The sequence below is a fragment of the Kogia breviceps genome, chromosome 19 (genome assembly GCF_026419965.1).
Source record: "Kogia breviceps isolate mKogBre1 chromosome 19, mKogBre1 haplotype 1, whole genome shotgun sequence".
In the NCBI taxonomy this organism is placed as follows: Eukaryota; Metazoa; Chordata; class Mammalia; order Artiodactyla; family Physeteridae; genus Kogia; species Kogia breviceps.
The window spans coordinates 42,257,419-42,277,626 of NC_081328.1; the positions used below are offsets into that span (position 1 = coordinate 42,257,419).

General features: G+C 35.7%; 1 protein-coding gene across 10 annotated transcripts in view; it reads right to left on the reverse strand.

Annotated features, from left to right (window-relative positions):
• The window catches only part of CDC27 (cell division cycle 27), a 57,355-nt gene that overhangs the window by 25,986 nt on the left and 11,161 nt on the right, over positions 1 to 20,208 (reverse strand). For 8 of the 10 annotated variants that reach the window (XM_067020683.1, XM_067020679.1, XM_067020682.1 and 5 more), the window contains 7 exons: positions 19,868 to 19,943; positions 11,717 to 11,864; positions 10,048 to 10,173; positions 4,513 to 4,610; positions 3,610 to 3,764; positions 3,293 to 3,504; positions 2,207 to 2,321 (listed from right to left, as the gene is read on the reverse strand). In XM_067020683.1, the coding sequence (XP_066876784.1) occupies positions 2,207 to 2,321; positions 3,293 to 3,504; positions 3,610 to 3,764; positions 4,513 to 4,610; positions 10,048 to 10,173; positions 11,717 to 11,864; positions 19,868 to 19,943 (930 nt within the window). The remainder of the gene's footprint in view (positions 1 to 2,206; positions 2,322 to 3,292; positions 3,505 to 3,609; positions 3,765 to 4,512; positions 4,611 to 10,047; positions 10,174 to 11,716; positions 11,865 to 19,867; positions 19,944 to 20,208) is intronic. The other 2 variants (XM_067020684.1, XM_067020685.1) reach the window with 1 other exon arrangement.

Sequence of the window (20,208 nt, forward strand, 5' to 3'; positions counted from 1 at the left end):
ATTTATGATCTAAGTTAATATACATTAAAAAATAATAATACAGTAAGATTTTATATCCCTTCTCTGGCACTTAGTAAAAACACTTCTAGAGTAATTCAGAGGAGTAGATTAAAAAAAGTCATCCAATTATTTTCCAAATTCTAAGGATATTGCTCTTAGAATTAGCATTTCTTTCTGGTGTGTTCAATCTTCTATTAACTGGTCTCTGCTTGCCCCTTCTCTTTTCTCTAATTTATTACCTTATTTCTATTTATTTTCATCACTTAACCTTTTTTTTTTTTTCTTTTTTGGCTGCGCCACACGTAATGAGGGATGTTAGTTCCCCGACCAGGGATGAAGCCATGTCCCCCTGCAGTGGAAGCACAGAGTCTTAACCACTGGACCACCAGGGAAGTCCTCACTTAACTTCTTTATAAAGTGATCTCTGGCTACCGTGTCAGTGGATACGAAAAAAATTTTTTTACTACCAAATTAAGATCTTTAGCTACTCTCTTTCCCTAGGAGAGCCTGGCCATTTTAACCCTTTAATTATTATTTCTATCACTTGGCCAGAGTCTTTCCTCTATAACTAACTATCCACTGAATATTTTCACCTAATCTACCACTCACTTACAATAAAACTTTTATAACACTTCCTCCTCTTCCTACCCCAGATTAGGACCTCTACATTCACCCAAGGGACAAAACTTAGTCAACTCTGGTCCTTATTTAGCAAAGAACTATCTACTGAACTCACTACTCGGTTTGATATTTTTAATTGATACTGCAGGCAGACCTAGAAGTATAGCTTTTCCAGGAATGTCTTGTAATAGAACAGAGGCAGAAGAGGTTGAGAAAGGAAAAGGTTGAGACTGGGCAATGAAATCATGTACCTGTTCATTGCCTAACTTGTCCTTAATTACTCTGACTCACATGGTTTTGGCCTACTTCACCTGGCATGCTAACCACCGTCCTACTATGCCTTCTCATAACTGTAAGAAACTAATTTCCACACTTATATTTCACTCCCATAATAATACAACAGCAGGTAGTTGCCAACTTTTAAAAAATCCTATTTAAAATAATCCACATATTAACTACTTTATAGTCCCTGTTTACCACTCTTGGAGTTCCTATTATCACTCATTAAGAAGCCATCATAGAAAAAAATTTTGCTGATTCTAAGGAAGTTCAGGAGTAAAAGAGTAAAAACAAAACAAGAAGAAACATGTCTCTCTAGGAGGGTAAAAGGGCTATATCAGTCATTCACATACCAGTTTGACTCATTTAGCTTCCATTTCTTAAACATCTATTAAGCACTGCAATAGGCATTTTACATATAACTAATTTTTGTGTGTGTGTGTGTGGTATGCGGGCCTCTCACTGTTGTGGCCTCTCCCATTGTGGAGCACAGGCTCCGGACGCGCAGGCTCAGCGGCCATGGCTTACGGGCCCAGCCGCTCCGCGGCACGCAGGATCTTCCCAGATCGGGGCGCGAACCCGCGCCCCCTGCATCAGCAGGCAGACTCTCAACCACTGCGCCACCAGGGAAGCCCACATATAACTAATTTAATTCTCACATAAGATACCCTGCACCATGGGTATGTTTTAAATAAACAGCACTTTGGCTTCTACTGCCACAGACTTTAATAAAATAACATTATAAAAAGAGTCGCAGTTGCAGCTCAGTCTTGTTGCAGTATTTACTATAAGGATACTGTGAAATATTTTTCATTTTACTATACATTTACTACATATTTACTCCACTTGTATGAGGAATCCACTATAAAAATTTTATTATCAGAAATAGCTGGCTTTATCATGTTAATTAGTAAAATGAAAAAACAAACATAGTGGTGGGAATAAGCATAAACTATGGCAGGTATAATTTCCATTATTTACATCTGAAGTGATAGAAACAATTTTAATTTCCTTGTTTTTTAAAAAAAGGAAATTAAAAGTAAAAATCTGAATGTTTATTTAGCTATATGCTGAAATAAACTATACTTGTGAGTTACAAACTTACTTGGCCAAAAGAGCAACCAGCTTTGTGTCTCCTATTATGACCGGAGGCTATGATAATGCCGACCTTCTTTTACATTTAGATAAACTCTTCTAAGGCAACAGCAATTAAAGAAAGTTAGATTCTGAAATTGCCTTTAACAGATTGGAATTTTAAATGAATTCCCTTCATCAATACCAAAACTGTATTTTACATGGAAAATACCTTTTTTGAAGGGGCTCCGGTGGATGGCACGTCAATTACAGAAGATGTATTAGTGTAGTTTTGTAAATAGGATCCATCTCCAGGACTTGGGGTTTCTAATGGCAAAATCCCAAAACTGAGAAGAGGTTGAAATCAAGGTGTCAAAAAGTCATCAAGGCATATATAAAGCAGCAGTATACTTAAATTAGAAGGTCTAAAAGGAAGAGAATGGCAAATCAGTCTTGGGGGCATAGAGGATCTGAGGGGCAGATTAAAAATAAGCTGTGAATGTAGACTATTCCACCCACCATAACTAAAATTAAAAAAAAAAATCAAACAAGAAACTAAATTGAGCAGCAACTACTGACTCAGGAGATTTACTAGAAATAAAGAAGAATGGCTTTGAAAAAGCTAGGATCCAAATTATCAAATTACTTCAAATTCTTGGAATTCATGGGATTTAGACCCTATTACAGAGAAAGTGTCTCCAGAAACCAAGAACACACCTGTGGATTCAATGAGTTTTGTAATCTCATGGTCATACTCATTGAGAGCTACTCAATGAGTAGCTCCCTGGCCCTGGGACCCAACTCATAGTCTGTTTTAACATATATTTTTAAATTTTGATTCTTTTGGATATGCATCCTCTGGGCTGGGTTCCTATATTTATACATACATATATTTCTGATAATTTGACAAAATATTTCATATCAATAGGTGTCAATTCTTCCTTCCCATTTTGGAATACAGCACTTTAACAATAACCACTGCTGTCACTCTGATTATTATCATAAGCATTCCAACATTTTAAGAGGTTCACTGATGCACAGCCATAAACACAATATTTTTTAATGCATACACCAGCTGAATAAGGCATGTTTTAAAATTTTCTCCAATATTTAAGATGGAATTTTTATCACAGGTACTGTATTTCTATTACTTCATTTTCTGAAAATGGAATAGGTTCATTATTGACTTATTAAATACCTCTATTTCCATAATGATTTAGAAGTTGCTGTTCATATTAATTTATATTACTAATATAAGAATTACTATATGATCATTTAATATTACAGCACATTTTAAAGTATCTTTTATTTGTCTTACCTTGGGGTTAATGGGCTAAGAGCAGCTGGTCCTCCTAATAAACTTCGACCAGTTTTTGGTTTATTTTGAACTTGTTTAGATAATATGGAAGTTCCTGTTCCAAGAGGGACAGTATCTGGTGAAATTACAGCTGAATCAATATAAGACACTGAAGAATCTGTATTCAATGAGTACTTTGAATTGGAAGATTCTAAATTCAGTCTGTTTAATTCCTGAAACAGAAAATTTCTACCATGTCATTTATGATACATTATTTAGTTCAGATCATTGTTTTTCATTTTCACAATATTTTGAACACTAGTGTATAATACACTTACAATTGTGTCCTGGGGTGTTTCTGTAAGAACTGTCTCAGGCTGTCTGTGAGATAAACTATGATTAGATACTAGTGTTGTGCAAGAGTTGGGCAGACAGCTGCTGAAGTTCTGTAAAGATGTTAATTTAAATGTTTGGTCAGGATCTGGCTTTTCACCTGTGAAGGGAAAAAAAAAGTTTGCCTCTGAGGAAATGGTTAAATTTTTTTTCAAGCATGCATAAATCAGTCCTTATCCAGAGTTTTAAAGTTCTGTCTGTTTCAGTGAATCAGATTTATCTCCTAAAAGCCCATCCATCAATTTATTGTAAAAGTTTACCCCTAAGATAAAGCTGTAAATTCAGGAAATAAACTAAACCACAATGACACTGACTTTAAATATAATAAATCACAGGAGAATGAAGATTTCTGTGTTTGTTTTAAAGCAGAAAGCAACTAGATCTCATTTTGCTCAAGGTAAGGAGTGAGGGTGGAGAGGTGAAACCCTATAGAAATCATAGTAAAGTTTTGAGCAGTTCTATGTAAAGACACAATGTTTTAAAATGATCCTTCATGCATCCTGGAACATATATGCTGAGACACTCTCCCCCCATATTATCCAGGTCTCATTTATAAGAACAGTTTCTGCTCTGGGCATTCTATTAATTTCCTTTCTTACGCAGAATGCTATTTTGGCTAGTGTTATACTCACAATACAACTCATTCTAGAGGACACAAGAAAGGGCACATTATTCCTGAAACATATGATTCTACCTTATTTCTTGTTCTCAATTTTAAAAGCTCTTAGCTTTGAAAAATACTTTTCTAGTGGATAATTTGTATCACTCTCCAAAAATTAAGCAGGGGAAAAAAAAAAAGAGGAAGAAGAAATGGGAGAATTCTCCCGTAGCCACCTCTACAAGCTTACCTATTTCACATAATGATTCAAAGGGGGACCAGAGGAAAGGATTTAAACTAAGGCTCTTTTGGTAACATTCTGATCCTTTGGCAAGCCGATCTGTCTTGCTGTAAAGACAAACAAATAGATTAGACAAGCTATAAAACCTAAAACATCTATTACAAAGAAACTTTTGATACAGAAAATTAGGTAAATGTTTTTTTTCCTTTTTTTTTTTTTTTTTTTTTGCTGTACGCGGGCCTCTCACGGTTGTGGCCTCTCCTGTTGCGGAGCACAGGCTCCAGACGCGTAGGCTCAGCAGCCATGGCTCACGGGTCCAGCCGCTTCGCTGCACGTGGGATCTTCCCGGACTGGGGCACGAACCCGTGTCCCCTGCATCGGCAAGTGGACTCTCAACCACTGAGCCACCAGGGAAGCCCGGTAAATCTTATATAAGTTCTGAGAGTACTCTTCTAGATTCTTTCTTAAATTATCAATTTCTCCTTCTTACCACCCTCCAGTCTCTATTATTTAGGGTAGTTCAAGTCAAAAGTCAGGGGAAAGCAAACAGAACATGAATTGAAAGGAATGTTAACAAAATAAACAAGCTATCATAGCATTCTTAAATACTATATTGCTTTTAATTTCCTGTTGGATATTAGAATTACTGAGGACATATGGAAAACACCCAAATAGTTCAGTCTTATTGTTGATTTTAAATATAAATCCCAGTGGTAATTTTGAAAGTGACTTAAATGCTTCAAATATAGCACATTTAAATGATCACATTTTTTAACAAAGTAGAGGTGGTAGCTCTTAACTTAAAGGAAAATTCATGTTTCTTTCTAAATTGGGTATATAAAGGCTTACATTTAGAATATAAACAACATTCTTGGGACCCTATATACTTGAAACAATCTGGAAATTATTAGAACAGCATTGTTGCCTCCCTAGCTTTTATTTTATTTTATTTTTAATTAATTAATTAATTTTATTTTATTTTTGGTTGCGCTGAGTCTTCATTGCTGCACACAGGCTTTCTCTAGTTGCAGCGAGTGGGGCTACTCTTTGTTGTGGTATACGGGCTTCTTGCGGTGGCTTCTCTTGTTGTGGAGCATGGGCTCTAGCCGCTCGAGCTTCAATAGTTGTGGCACGTGGGCTCAGTAGTTGTGGCTCACGGGCTCTGGGGCGCAGGCTCTGTAGTTGTGGCGCACGGGCTTAGTTGCTCCATGGCATGTGGGATCTTCCCAGACCAGGGCTCGAACCTGTGTCCCCTGCATTGGCAGGCAGATTCTTCACCACTGAGCACCAGGGAAGCCCCTCCCTAGCTTTTAAATGGGGGAAGATGGGATTGAGGGTTAGTGAGACTTGTTGGAGCTTTCAGGTTAAAAAATACTAGTCACCTGGTCTAAGGTTGAAATTCTTCATTATCTAATGGAAAAAAATTAAGATACAGCAATTTTTCCAAAACCCTAAGGTTTTATAAAGGACGAGATGGCATCTAACCAAGATTTTCAAAACAACCCTCAAATGAAACTATCAGTTAAAACATAATCTCTTTATGTGCTGTCAGTGTATCTCAGAGAACTGAAAAGAAGACCCCCTTGGGTAACTATATATTGGTGTGCCTTACTTTCAAATTTTGCAAGTGAATAGAAACTAGAATAAATGATGTAATAAAGACAAGAAAATACCACTAGTTGAAGACTACCTAGCTTCCCACATTTGCCTAATTTGACCCAATAAACATAGACAAAGAAGGAAGCAGGAGCAGGAGGCAGACTTTCTGAAAATATAAGTTTTATCAGTCTATATCTAGGATTGCTTAGATGAAATTTCTTAAAGGAAAAGCAGTTGTAACAAGAATGATATAATCATTTACCATGGATAGAGGGGTAACTTAAAACTAGGAAACAAAGCAAAGACATAAAAAGAGTATTTTTTGAAAGTAATAATTAGGAGTGGAAAGTGTCAAATCATTGCTCAGGAACTTTTACCATAAGGCCATGAAAAGAAAAGTACAGTGAAATCTCAATGTTTGACCTAAACTAACTCATGTTATATAGCCCCCTCATTGCTTATATAACTAATTATGGTTTGTCTATTTCTTTACCTTTTTTTTTTAAAGATTTTTTTTTGATGTGGACCATTTTTAAAGTCTTTATTGAATTTGTTACAATACTGCTTCTGTTTTTGTTTTGCTTTTTTGGCCAGGAGGCATGTGGGATCTCAGCTCCCCAACCAGGGATTGAACCTGCACTCCCTGCACAGGAAGGCGAAGTCTTAACCAACAGACCACCAGGGGAGTCCCCAATTTATTTATCTTTCATGTGTGCTCTCTTGCAATTGATTATAAGCTTTCTGAGGACAGGAAATTAGATTTCTCATTTTTATATTACCTCTTTCCTATTTTCAATAGCCTCGCCTTTGCTTGTACAATATATCATAAAATACCTTTACTAATAATTTTTAAAGTTGCATTGAGTAGACTGTATGAATTACTTAAATGGCCAGAAAAGTGGTGGACAAACTGATGAGGCAAAGATAATCTATTCAAGAAAAAATATTATGAAAATGTAAGAGGTGATCATTTGTGAAGAAAATCCTCTTCTCCAGTATTATGTAAATTATATTTTCTTTTGACATTAGCAAAAGATAAATTTTCTTAAACCTTTGATAAGTTGGCAAGGCTGATTTTTATAATAAGTCATGATCTGATTAATAGACCATAAAATAAATGTAATACAAAATATCTGCTAAGAAGAGATTAGATATACACACACATGCACACACATGGATAGATACTGGTATGTATAAATATTGGGCTGGCCAAAAAGTTTGTTGGGATGTTACGGAAAAACCTGAACAAACTTTTTGGCCAACCCAATAACATAAAAGTTAACTGGGGAAGAAGCCAGATGTTGACTTACAATAATCAAATCTGGGAGACAGATCTCTATTCAATAGAGAGATTTAAAAGGGGGAAAGATTTAATAAAATTAAGCTGCCCGGAGTGCCCCAACTTTAGATGGATTTTTTAAAAAACTAAAACTCTGAAAAAGTTTCCCAAAGAATTGGGGTTAAAAAAAACTATTTAAATGGCACTGGGAAGAAATAGGTTAATCTAAGAACCAAACTTAGTATCAGCTGTGTCCTAAAGATGCAAGTTTCATGTGCTATTGTAGACAAAAAGACCAATGACTGTCTACATCAAAATACTGGAGATAACACATAACCTAACAAGCTATAGCTTCAAAACAATAACACATGGGTTTCTAGATTATGGGGTGCAACTTTGGTCACAAGACAGGTGTATGATGACTGAAATGAAGCGCCAGTTTTTGAAGCAGGGTTGTGCCCCATTGGATACTTAACCTTTTCAACTTTATGATGAATAAAAATAACGCATCCTTATTTCTCTGAGGAAGGGGAAAAACCTTCCTTCTTCATGGTTAGGACCTGATAAAACTGCACCTTCAAAAACTTTTAAACAAGTGATCTTGTTTTAAAATAATTAGTAATATATATAGCACTTTTGTGATTTAACACCTTCCCTTACTTTGTTCTATTAAATAATGTTATATAAATGATATCATAGTGTACGTAAAATTTTGAAATTGGCTTTTTTCACTTGTCATAATGCCCTTGAAATCCAAGTTATTATGTTTATCAATAGTTTGTTCCGGGCTTCCCTGGTGGCGCAGTGGTTGAGAGTCCGCCTGCCAATGCAGGGGACACGGGTTCGTGCCCTGGTCCGGGAAGATATCACATGCCGCGGAGCGGCTGGCCCGTGAGCCATGGCCACTGAGCCTGCGCATCCGGAGCCTGTGCTCCGCACAGAGGCCACAACGGTGAGAGGCCCACATACCGCAAAAAAAAATAAAAATAAAAAAATAAAATAAAATATTTGTTCCTCTTTATTGCTGAGTAGTAGTTCATTGTATGGATGCAGGTTTTTTTATTCATTCACCCACTGAATTTGAGTTGATTCTATTTTTGGGCTTTTACAAATAAATCTGCTATGAACATTCATGTACAAGTACCATTTTACATTCTCACCAGCAATGTATGAGAAATCCCATTGCTCTGCATCCCCATTAGCACTTGATATTGTCAGTACTTTTAATTTCAGCCATTTTAAAAGGCATGTAATAGCTTATAATGGTAGTTTTTATTTGCTTTTCCTTAATGGCTAATGATTTGGTACAACTTTTCATGTGCTTATTTACCATTCACATACCCTCTCTCTGGTGAAGTGTCCATTCAAGTATTTTGCCCATTTTCTAATTTCTAATTTTCTTATTATTGAGAAGTTAAAAGAAACAAAAAAGACTCTTCTATCAAGTCTTTCCTAGTTACCATCTTACCTCTCTTCTTAACTGGGTAGAACTGATTATTCCCTCATTTGAACAGAATACTGCTCAAATTTTATCATAGCACTTAAATTGTGATGATAAAAATTTATAAACTTTTGCTTACTATTTCTTTCCTCCTACACTTTATTATAAACCTTTGTGGGATGGAGAGGAGGACGGTGAGTTATTTATCTTTACATTCCTAGTGCCAAGTATGGTGTCTAGGCATAATAGGGGATGGATCTCAAAGTGTTTTGAACAAATGACAAGAATCACAGTTGCATGAACTAAATCCATCACTCCAAGTCCTTCTATTAAGATAAATGAAGATATTGGTATTATATCTTTACTTACTCCTGTTCTCAAAAGAGTGGTGCCATCTGAAAATGAGCCCCAAATTTCAGCCAAATAATTTATTCTGTTCAAAAAGGTATTTTCAAGGTTTTTAAAAAAACTGCTATTCAAACTAGCCTCAATTTATCTTAAAACAGATGCTAACATAATTCTTTAGATAAGCAATCCTCAATCATTTCTCCCACATGCAAAAGATGACATTTACACATGAAATGCCCTCCCATGGGCAGTTGAACAATTCCTGTTACCTAATTACTCCCCAACTCAGAGTATTTCAGAATAAAGATCAGTGAGAACAATATTATCATAGTGATAACTCTGAATTCATTCTCACTTGCTTTTAAGAGACTTAATTTAAAATAAATGTAAATAAATTTTAAGATTATTTGTAAAACCACTAACATTTCAGCTACCATCATAGGAAATTTGTCAAATTCATTATGACATACCAGATGGGAACTGCTATTCTTTATTACTGAAACATGACTTCATGCTTCTTTCTAAGGAGCAGTGGTGACATTTAATATTATAGAAAAAACTTCACTCTTTGCTTCTTTTTCCTTGGTAGGTCACATGAAGATATTCTCCTAACCCAAGGTAAAAAAAACCCACATGCGCACTCAATTGTTAGGTAGTGCTGCTGTAGCTATTTATCATTAAAGCAAAGTGGACAGTCATAGACAGGATCGAAATCTCTACTGTTTTACAGGTTTAACAAGATCATGGAACTACAAGACTGTGTACTACTCAACCAAATGCTATTTGATAAAAACAGATCAACATAGTTTTTCTTAAAACCACAAAGCATTCTAGTACTGGAAACAAATTTCTGGTAATCTGAATCATTCTTACTTACCAATATACATGTCCCAACAATGAAAGAGTAAAGCAAGCTGAATCACCAAACTCAGTAACAATATCATCATAGCTTTTCTGCTTATTAAACACTCCACCAGATAAGATCTGTTCCCCTTCTGCAAGCCTTTAAAACACAAATTTACAGATTTAAAAAAAAAATTCAATATAAAAAGCAGTGTGTGTAAAGACATTCTTCATTACTAATGTACCTCTTACTATGGACAAAGTAAATCTTAAAATTTCAGTCTTACTTTTAAAAATAGAAACAGTTACCTTTATTCTCTGTATGTACAAATCTAGTCTGAGCAACATACACATTACTCACATCAAAAGAAACGGAAGACCATTATACTGGGGGGAAAATATGAATGGTTCTTCATTAACAGATGTGGAGGTCCTTCTTAGTTCTATAATTCCTTGACGTAGGACTTTGCAAGCAGGTTAAACAAGTCTAACATATTAATTAAAAACTGCATACTTAATGGCCTCAGTTATTTTTAGGTTTACAACTAAAACTTAATAGCACTTCATCTCTATTTATCAATTATGTTTTCTTGATATAGAAAATTACAAATGTTCCCCAAAGGGAAAAGAAATTTGCCTGATTTCACTATATATTTTTAGCATATCAGAGTTTGTAATGGTTTGTGTTTTAAAGGTTTTTCCAAATCATCATGTGGAAAACTCTCAAGCTTACATAGTATATCCTAAACATAAAACTTGATATCTAAAGTTCTGTTACTATCAGTGGGACTTTTTAAAAACTATAAATATTTATAAATGGGATAAGAATGTCTAATGTTAAGAACTGGCTTAAGAAACTGGTAAATTAAATAAGTAGATTTTTAAGAATTTAACATTAGAATCTTTGGAGTAGAAATAATTCAATAACAAATGTCTCAGAAATTTTATATATATTTTACCTAGCTTTAATTTAAAAGTCATCAATTAGACACTGGACAAATAAAATATTTAGCAGACTATGGAGACTTTATGAGGCTTATTTGTATTCTCTCACTGTAAATCTACAAACTAAATACAAAGGCTTTTACAATTATCTGTTTAGTCACCTTTACCATTATTCCATTTCTCACAGCACAGAAAACAGTTTGACAGAATACAACTAGCTAAATCTCTAGCTGCCTCTAGATTCAGAATATGGACAGCTGACTTGGCTGAACTGTACTGTGCAAAAGAAATGTTCTCCTGAATCTGCCTCCTTGCTTCAAAGGAGTAATGGTTCCCAAACAGAATGATCTTGAAAGGCAAATAATTATACAACTATCTAGACACAAGGGAGCATTAATCTCAGATGAACTGGTAAGTTAGGTTTTCAGGCTTATTCCAACTGGTCTAGCAATGAAAGCAAAGGAGAAGAAATAACACTTAGGATCATTTTAGAAAATGATCGGAATTAGTTATAACTTAGGTTTCTCCAGAGTTAAATTCTATTATTTATACCATAACAATGAAATCTCTCCATAACAAAATAATAATGCCATAAGCAGCAGTGTAAACATTTCAAAAGTTACTGAAATAGACAAACCTCTACTATCAAAAGAGGGGAGAAAGGGAGTCAGTCAGAGTTTAGTCCATCAAAAGAATTTTATCCAGAATTCTACAGTGTACGTAGAACAAAATTAGATAGAAAAGATTTAGAAACTTACTTGCTGAGATCAACACAACATTTTGCAAGCAGGTATTTACATTGCGGTGTAGTACAACTGTGTCCTTTCAAGAGTCTATATGCTTTATATGCCTTTCCTGAGCGGTAATAACAGGTTGCCAGTAAAAACAAGGCTTCTTCTGAGTGTACTAAGAACACACACACAAAAAAATTGGCTATTATTCAGTATGTTGAATGGTAATCATTTTTATCTACCAATAGGTAAACAAGTTTAGCAACAAGAAAAAAAATCAGGCATGTTATTTAATACAAAAAACAATTTATTAATTCAAATTTGAATTAAGGAGAAATACTTTTCTGATAGAAAAGTTAGTTCCCCAAGGAACCAAGGAAATAATACAATGAAGACAATCGTAGTAGTCTCTGTAAATCTTTAAAGCAAACACATGCACACAACTACCCTTAAATAGACTACCAGAAAAGCATCTTGTTTTTATGTAGTTTTTTTCTAATAGACTCTTTAAGAGGACAGAAGTCAAATTTCATGAGAGGGAAACTCAGGGTTATAAACCTAATTATCAATCTGTACATTAAAAAAAAGACCAGATTGGAACACAAACAAAAAAAACCAACCCACTTATTTCTAACACCAAATATACACTAGAGTATATTCAAGATAATTTACGAAAAAGGAAAAAAATTTCTAAATTGTGAATACCCACACTATTTAAACACTCAATTGACAGACTTGACACTTGTCCAGTAACAATAATTAAACTGCTCTTTAATGGCAAGAGCTGAATTATTTATCAACCCATTGACTTTTCTTTACATTAGGAAATGCCTTAGTTAATGAAATGTGGCACTTTTCCCCTTATTTACTCTCTTCCAAACTGACCATCACCTCACTTCTACCCTCACAACCTCCCAACCAATCCAGATAAGAATTTTTTTTCTTTTTGGCCATGCCACATGGCATGTGGGATCTTAATACCCCAACAAACAATGGATTGAACCCGCACCCCCTGCAGTAGAAGTGCGGAGTCTTAACCACTGGATGGCCAGGGAAGTCCCCAGATGAGAGTCTAGAAAGGTAACAATAAAGGGGATAGAAAGAAAGAGGGAAAAATCTGTTCCGTGCTTCTAAAAATGGGTTATGTAATAATATCATGGTGCTGAGGGATCATCTAAGCCAGTGGTTCCCAAAGTGTGGTCCCTATACCAGCATCAGCATGACTTTGGAGCTTGTTAGAAATGGAAATTCTTGGGCCCCATATCAGCTCAGACACCTAAAATCAGTAATTCTGGGAGTGGGGACCAGTAATCTGTGTTGTAATAAACCCTTCAGGTGATTCTGATGCATGCTAAAGTTTGAGAATCACTGTTTTAAAGTACAGATAAACTTGCCACATCTTCCTGAAAAGTTAACTCAAAGACGTGGGATAAAAAAGTAATTTGAAATTTTCCTGTTATAAAGATTTTCCTTTTTCTTTTCTTTCTTTTTTTGCTGTTGTTGTTGTATGCCATGTATGTGCAAGCAAAACCCAACAGAACCCTTCTCTGGTCCACTGTATTTACGAAACCCTAGTATAAAAAACAGTGTACAATAAATGACATGTTGTAAATGATCAGAAATTTTAGCATATATGTGTTAATAGGATCTACAGTAGTATCTGTGATTCAGAAGCAAAAGAATGAGGAGCTCTACTGCAGTGGGAACAAACTGTTAATTTCATTGAAATACAAATGCTAATTCACATAAGTTAGAAAGTGTGATTTCTTATAGATTTTGCAAAGGCCTAGTTTCTTGTCATCTAAAAAATTAAGCTTTTAAAAACTAGTTATTATAGCAATAAACAATGGCTCCCAAAAACTAGTTCAACTTTCAGCTATAAAAATGCTTTATCAAATGTTTGTTTACAAACACTTGATTATGTTTAGGTCCATTTTTCACTGTAGTAAAATTCCCTAATACTGAAACTCCTCTTCTTACCAACAGGTTAGGCTTCAAATATAGGTTAGGTCATTTAATATAAGCCCAAAATAATTAAGAGGAGCTTAAAGCCTGCATCCTTCAGGGACATTTCCATCAAATGGGAAGATGAATTAGTCCCTCAGTGCTTTTAAACCAGATAGACACCTTTTCTTCATGTTGGCTTATAATCTAAATGAGCAGCCTTTTCCAAAATGGACCAGTTTTGGTTAAGACTTAAAAGTCTGTTGAGGTGAGTGTTCTCTATCTAGCCTTGATAAACTCTACAAATACCACAGAGAACTCCTTAGAGGTTAGAGTACTCTGCTTGCCACCTTGTCAAAAACTCTGATGTTATAAGTATTCAAAGGGCATAAAACCTATGGAATCATCTATGATTTGTGATACACATCTTTTTTTTTTTTTTTTTTTGCGATACGCGGGCCTCTCACTGTTGTGGCCTCTCCCGTTGTGGAGCACAGGCTCCGGACACGCAGGCTCAGCGGCCATGGCTCACGGGCCCAGTGGCTCTGTGGCACATGGGATCTTCCTGGACCTGGGCACGAACCTGTGTCCCATGCATCGGCAGGCAGACTCTCAACCACTGCGCCACCAGGGAAGCCCTCATATTTTTTTTTTTTTAAGATTTTTTTGCTGTGGACCATTTTAAAAGTCTTTATTGAATTTTGTTACAATATCACTTCTGTGGGTTTTTTTTTTTTTTAATTGTTTTGTTTTTTTGGCTGCAAGGCATGTAGGATCTTAACTCCCCCACCAGAGATCAAACCTGCACCCCTTGCATTGGAAGGCAAAGTCTTAACCACTGGACCACCAGGGAAGTCCCTACACATTTCATCTTAATTATCTTTTAAGTTCTCATATCACCTACATGTACAGCACATGGATTAGAGTAATGACCCGAGAGTCAAACTGTTTGAGTTCAGATTTTCGCACTACCACTTATTAGCTATGTGACTTATTAGGGCAAGTTAACTTCTCCGACCCTCTGTTTTTTCATCTGTAAAATAAGGATATAGTGATACTTACTTCTAAGTACTTAGAGCTGTTAGAATTAAATGAGTTAATATATAAGTACTTTGGATAGCACTTGACACATAGTAAGAGTTCTAGGTGCCATTATTAAATTATTATTATTGACCTCCTAAATTTGCAATACCTGAGTAGTCATCTGACATTCATGTGGGGTATATATACGTGACATTGAGCCACAAACTCAAGTAATTCCATTTTATCACTTTTTTTGCTGTTTCCAAATGTCTGGGTGCTGTACTTTACATACATGATTTGTTCCACCCTTCAGAGTCATTTCTGTTGTTGAACACTTCACTTACATATACAACTTCAGTATTTTAAAACTATTCTTAATTTTTATTTTCTCTGTATTTGTTCACATCCTAAACTTCAGTAGTAACTGGTTTTGTAGTTGTTGTATATAATGGGGGTTAATATTTTTTAATACTTTGAAAATATGCTTGGAGTAAATATACCACAGATAAGAGGGCTGGAGGAACTTTTAAAAGGCTCCTTAGTGTTTGAGGGGGAAATGGCAATACATAAGGAGAAAGCAGACAGCCAGACTGTGCAGGGCTTTGCAAGCTGTGTAAAGATTTAGGGATAAATTACTATAGCTATTATAGATCTCTAAAGGGTTTTGAGAAGGAAAGTAAAGAGAATGTGTTGATTTGGGAGGGGGAAAGGGAAGCGGCAGGAAAGAGTAAATATGGGAAAATTAGTTAGGAAGCTTTTCTACTAAGACATATTGGTGTCAGATTACAGTGGGAACATTATGAATCCAGTTTTGCATGAATTGAGTTTGATGTATGTGATGTTTGGTGAAACATCTAAGTTAATGCATTGAAATAGTTGAGTCTTGGATTTAAAAAGTTCGTTGGGAAGACCAGAGTCTTAATTCACTAACACCTAACGAAAATGAAAACTATGATGACTAAAAAAAAATAGCATTGGGAGTTCCGTGGTGGCCTAGTGGTTAGGATTCCGGGCTTTCATGGCCGTGGTCTGGGTTCAATCCCTGGCCGGGGAACTGAGATCCCACAAGCTGCACAGCATGGTGAATGAACGAATGAGTGAATGAATGAACTGAATAAATAAATTAAAATTTTTTTTAAAAGCATCATCTTTTTCATCAGTAAGAATTTAACGATGACAGTAAAAGAGTAGGCCAATGGGCCAGATATCCTTTCTGTCCCCCCATATGACAAAGTGACTGGAATTTTTAGCAACAAGATAACATTTATCAAATTTTCCACAAGTAATGGCCTAAAAGTGATACAATATGCCATATCTTTAGAAGTGTTTGGAAAACTTCCCTCAATGATGACCTTAACATAACTGTGTAAGTAATTTTTTTTTAATGTTGCCATTTGCAGTCACATATTTCTGTGAGTTTGGGCTCTCAATATCATGGTTAAGACAGAGAAGAGAACCAGATGCTGAACCTTTTATTCTGATTCAGTTCTCTTCAACTAAGCTCAATTTATGGAAATCACTATACTCAATGCAATTTCTACATCTGGCCCATTAATCATTAAGACAGGTAGAAACCTGGTAAACAATGGTCTTAGTTCCTTCATTTCTAAAATGGTAATAGCAATGTCTATTTTATAGGATTGTTGAAGACTAAATAAGAATTAATATTAAGTACTCAGAGTCCTATTACACAATAAGAAATCAATAAATGGTAGAATTACTGTTATTATTATTGAGCTGGGATAGCATCTGCTCCCATTGCACTTAAATTCTAAAATCTTCCCTCATAGAAATATAGTCAAACAGAGTAGTTAGGTCCTATATTGAGAGAAACTAACAATGAGCAACTTTCCAAGTGTTAAGCACTATATCAGACACAGGTAGAAAGAGGATTAAACAGCTTTATGTGGATTAATTTGGAATCCTGCCTCAATTCTATGGGAAAACCTGATCATCTAAATTTGAAACCACTAATTTGCAATCTTTTGGAACCTAACTATAATAAACTAGAAACTGCCTACCCTTTAATAAACAAATTTAAAAAAACAAAGAAGTATAAGTCAGCAAAACATGGGGGCTACCTAGGTATCGATGAAAATATATATAAGTAGATTATCCACAATCAACCTTGCTTTTACATAATCGAGCAGAATAGGGCAATCTATTATATTACCTCCTTTCTAAGCCTCTCACTCTTCTAAATCTTTTCATTTGGACCTCAGACTTCTACTCAACAGATTTCCCTCACTTTCCTCACTGAACTCCTGTTCTCCCCTGAGGACCTGATAGCACTCCCAAAAGGATGCTAATTCCCTCCTATCCCACGGTAAGGTTGGTTTCCTCCTTGCTTCTCACAATTTTTTCCAAGCATAACCCTTTGTCCTTTTGTGAAATCCCTTCCTCCTGAGATTCATACCTTCTCCTTATAACTCTCAGTTACTAAATTCAAGACATTCTGCTTCATTAACAAAAGAATTCTGCACCTCATTCACCGTCTTCCTCTCCTAATTTATTCTCATATATCTCCCAATTCAACTTCATCTGGACTTCCAGTACCTCTCTAAAACCTCTTATTTACCAATCCCTTCCTGTGTTAACTTTCCTATGTAGTTTACATTTCCTGGTCCACATCTTGTCTATATTCTTAATGTTCTTATGCCTTGTCCCTTTTTGACACATGCCTAGCAAACCCCTAATATCTACCTTCTATGCCTGCAGTTGGGTTACTAAGCACTTTATTAGAGTAAAATCATATAAGGTTCCACTACTAGTTCATGCAGACACACAAAAATAAAACTTACCTACAATCATTAAAAAAATGAAAAATTTTGGTAAGTAATCCAATGGGAGGTTACTCAAAAAGTGGGAAAACTGAGTAAAACATTGGAGTAAAAAGAAGGCAGCACTGTTTCTGGTAAAGAAGGCTTTAAGATAGTAACATATCAGTACTTCCTAAATTAATTCATAGACTTATATAGGTCAGCACTGAGCAAAATATTTGTGAAATTTCAAAGCAGTAGTAAAATACACATGAAAAAATTAAAGAATTAAAAAAAGGGTAAAGACTTCTTAGCAAAGAAAGAATTGGAAAAAAAATGACGGGAGATAGGTGTTATTAGATATTAAAAGACAATATAAAGTGTTAATAATAAAACAGTATGATACTGAGTTAAAAACAGAAAATTAGGGCTTCCCCGGTGGCGCAGTGGTTGAGAATCCGCCTGCCGATGCAGGGGATACGGGTTCGTGCCCCGGTCCAGGAGGATCCCACATGCAGCAGAGCGGCTGGGCCCGTGAGCCATGGCCGCTGAGCCTGCGTGTCCGGAGCCTGTGCTCCGCAACGGGAGAGGCCACAACCGTGAGAGGCCCGCGTACCGCAAAAAAAACAAACAACAGAAAATTGACTAATGAAAGAGAGGAGAGGTTCTGGGGACAGAGCAAAACATTTTTTTTAAATCTAATACATGAGAACCTGTTGTATAGCACAGGGAACTCCACTTCACTTTACAGCAGAAACAGCATTGTAAAACAACTATACCTCAATAAAAAAATAAATAAATAAAAATTTTTTAAATAAAATAAAAATTTAATATAAAACCAAGTAAGATACCATGTTGGATGGGGGGGAATTATTTAATAAATAACATGGATTAAATTAAATAATAATACTATGATAAAATTTTAAAAAATATTTTATTTATTTTATATTTATTTATTTGGTTATGTCAGATCTTAGTTGTGGCAGAAATTTTTAAAAACTTCTTTTAATCTACCAAGAACTATATGTTTATTGAGTTGCAGAAAGATGACAAATTTCCAGCTATTGGAGTAACAGGAGAAAGTTTAAACGACACAGCTGATGAGTTCAACTACATAACAATTTAAAATATCAGATTAATAAAAATCAATAGAATTAAGATTGAAAGGCAAAGAATCTGGAGCAAATATGCAATAAACAAAGATACAGCTCACAGAAATAGGAATAAATTTAAAACAAACACTTGAGAAAATACCCAGAATCCTTCACAGTTATAAACATGCAAGACAAAATACCTCACAATTTTCCAGTAAGCAAAAATACATTATAATGGTAAATCTGATATTGATAGGACTATGAAGGAAGTCTTACACTATTGGTGACACCCTGATTATCACACCTCTCTCTGCTGGGTTATCAACTGAGCAAAAAGTAATTTGTTGTAGAACTGATCATACCTTTTGACTCATAGATTCCATTTTACAGTATATAACCCAAGGAAATGACTTAAAAGAAAAGCTGTACATAATTATCTATCTTAGCATCTTAGAAAGAGGATTATAATAATTAATGACGGAAACAAAACACACATTACCAGCTAATGTTTATTGAGCATTTATTACCATGCCAGAAGGCTGTGCCAAGTGCTTTAAATATACTACTTCATTCTTCAATTCTATGAGACAGTTACTATTATCTTTATTTTATAGATGAGAAATCTGAAATAATCAGACATTAAATAACTTGCCCACAGTATACTACTGCATGTTTAAGTGACAGGGTTAGGGTTTGTACTAAGGCTGTAGGCTCAAAACCCATGCTCTAAGCCACAGAATATAGACTCTAATAAAAAACCTGGGAAAAAATACCTAAAGACTGGAACATGATTAAGTAAACCATAGCATAAAACCCAAAGCAACTCTACAGTTATTAAAAGTAGCATATAAGGAGCTACACAGACACGCGGAAATATTTTTATGAACTAGTGTCAGTCATAAAGATAAAACAAAAGTGATACCCAGGGGACTTCCCTGGAGGTCCAGTGGTTAAGACTCCGTGCTTCCAATACAGGGGCCACGGTTCTATTCCTGGTCGGGGAACTAAGATCCCAAATTCCACGTGGCATGGCCAAAAAAAAAAAGGAATACCCAGAATCTCGTTACGGTCATAAAAAGTGATGGAATTCCATGGGGCTTCCCTGGTGGTGCAGTGGTTGAGAGTCCGCCTGCCGATGCAGGGGACGCGGGTTCGTGCCCCGGTCTGGGAGGATCCCACATGCAGCAGAGCGGCTGGGCCCGTGAGCCATGGCCACTGGGCCTGTGTGTCTGGAGCCTGTGCTCCGCAACGGGAGAGGCCACAACCGTGAGAGGCCCGCATACCACAAAAAAAAAAAGTGATGGAATTCCATATATTTTATTCTTTTACAGTTCTATAGAAATGAACAGATTACAAACCTTCTGCATATAGTCGCTCTGCGAGGAAAACTGCATCTCTGTAAGCATAGTGGTTTAGTGCTTGCCATATAGCAGCCTGTGAGTGGAGGAAAAAGAACATAAATATACAAACATAGAGAGTTTCAAGGTAACTCTTAGCACAGAACCTTGCATATAATACTCAAATTAACATGTCTAATTTAAGTAATAAAACCTCACTGCCCACAGTGCAAACTCCATAACGTATTACATAAGGCTCTTCACTGTGTGGCTCCTAACATATCTGAATTTACTCACTCAACTCCCCATGAACTTTTAAACCTCTGTGTCTCTGTACTTCCTTTTCCTTCACTGGGGAATGT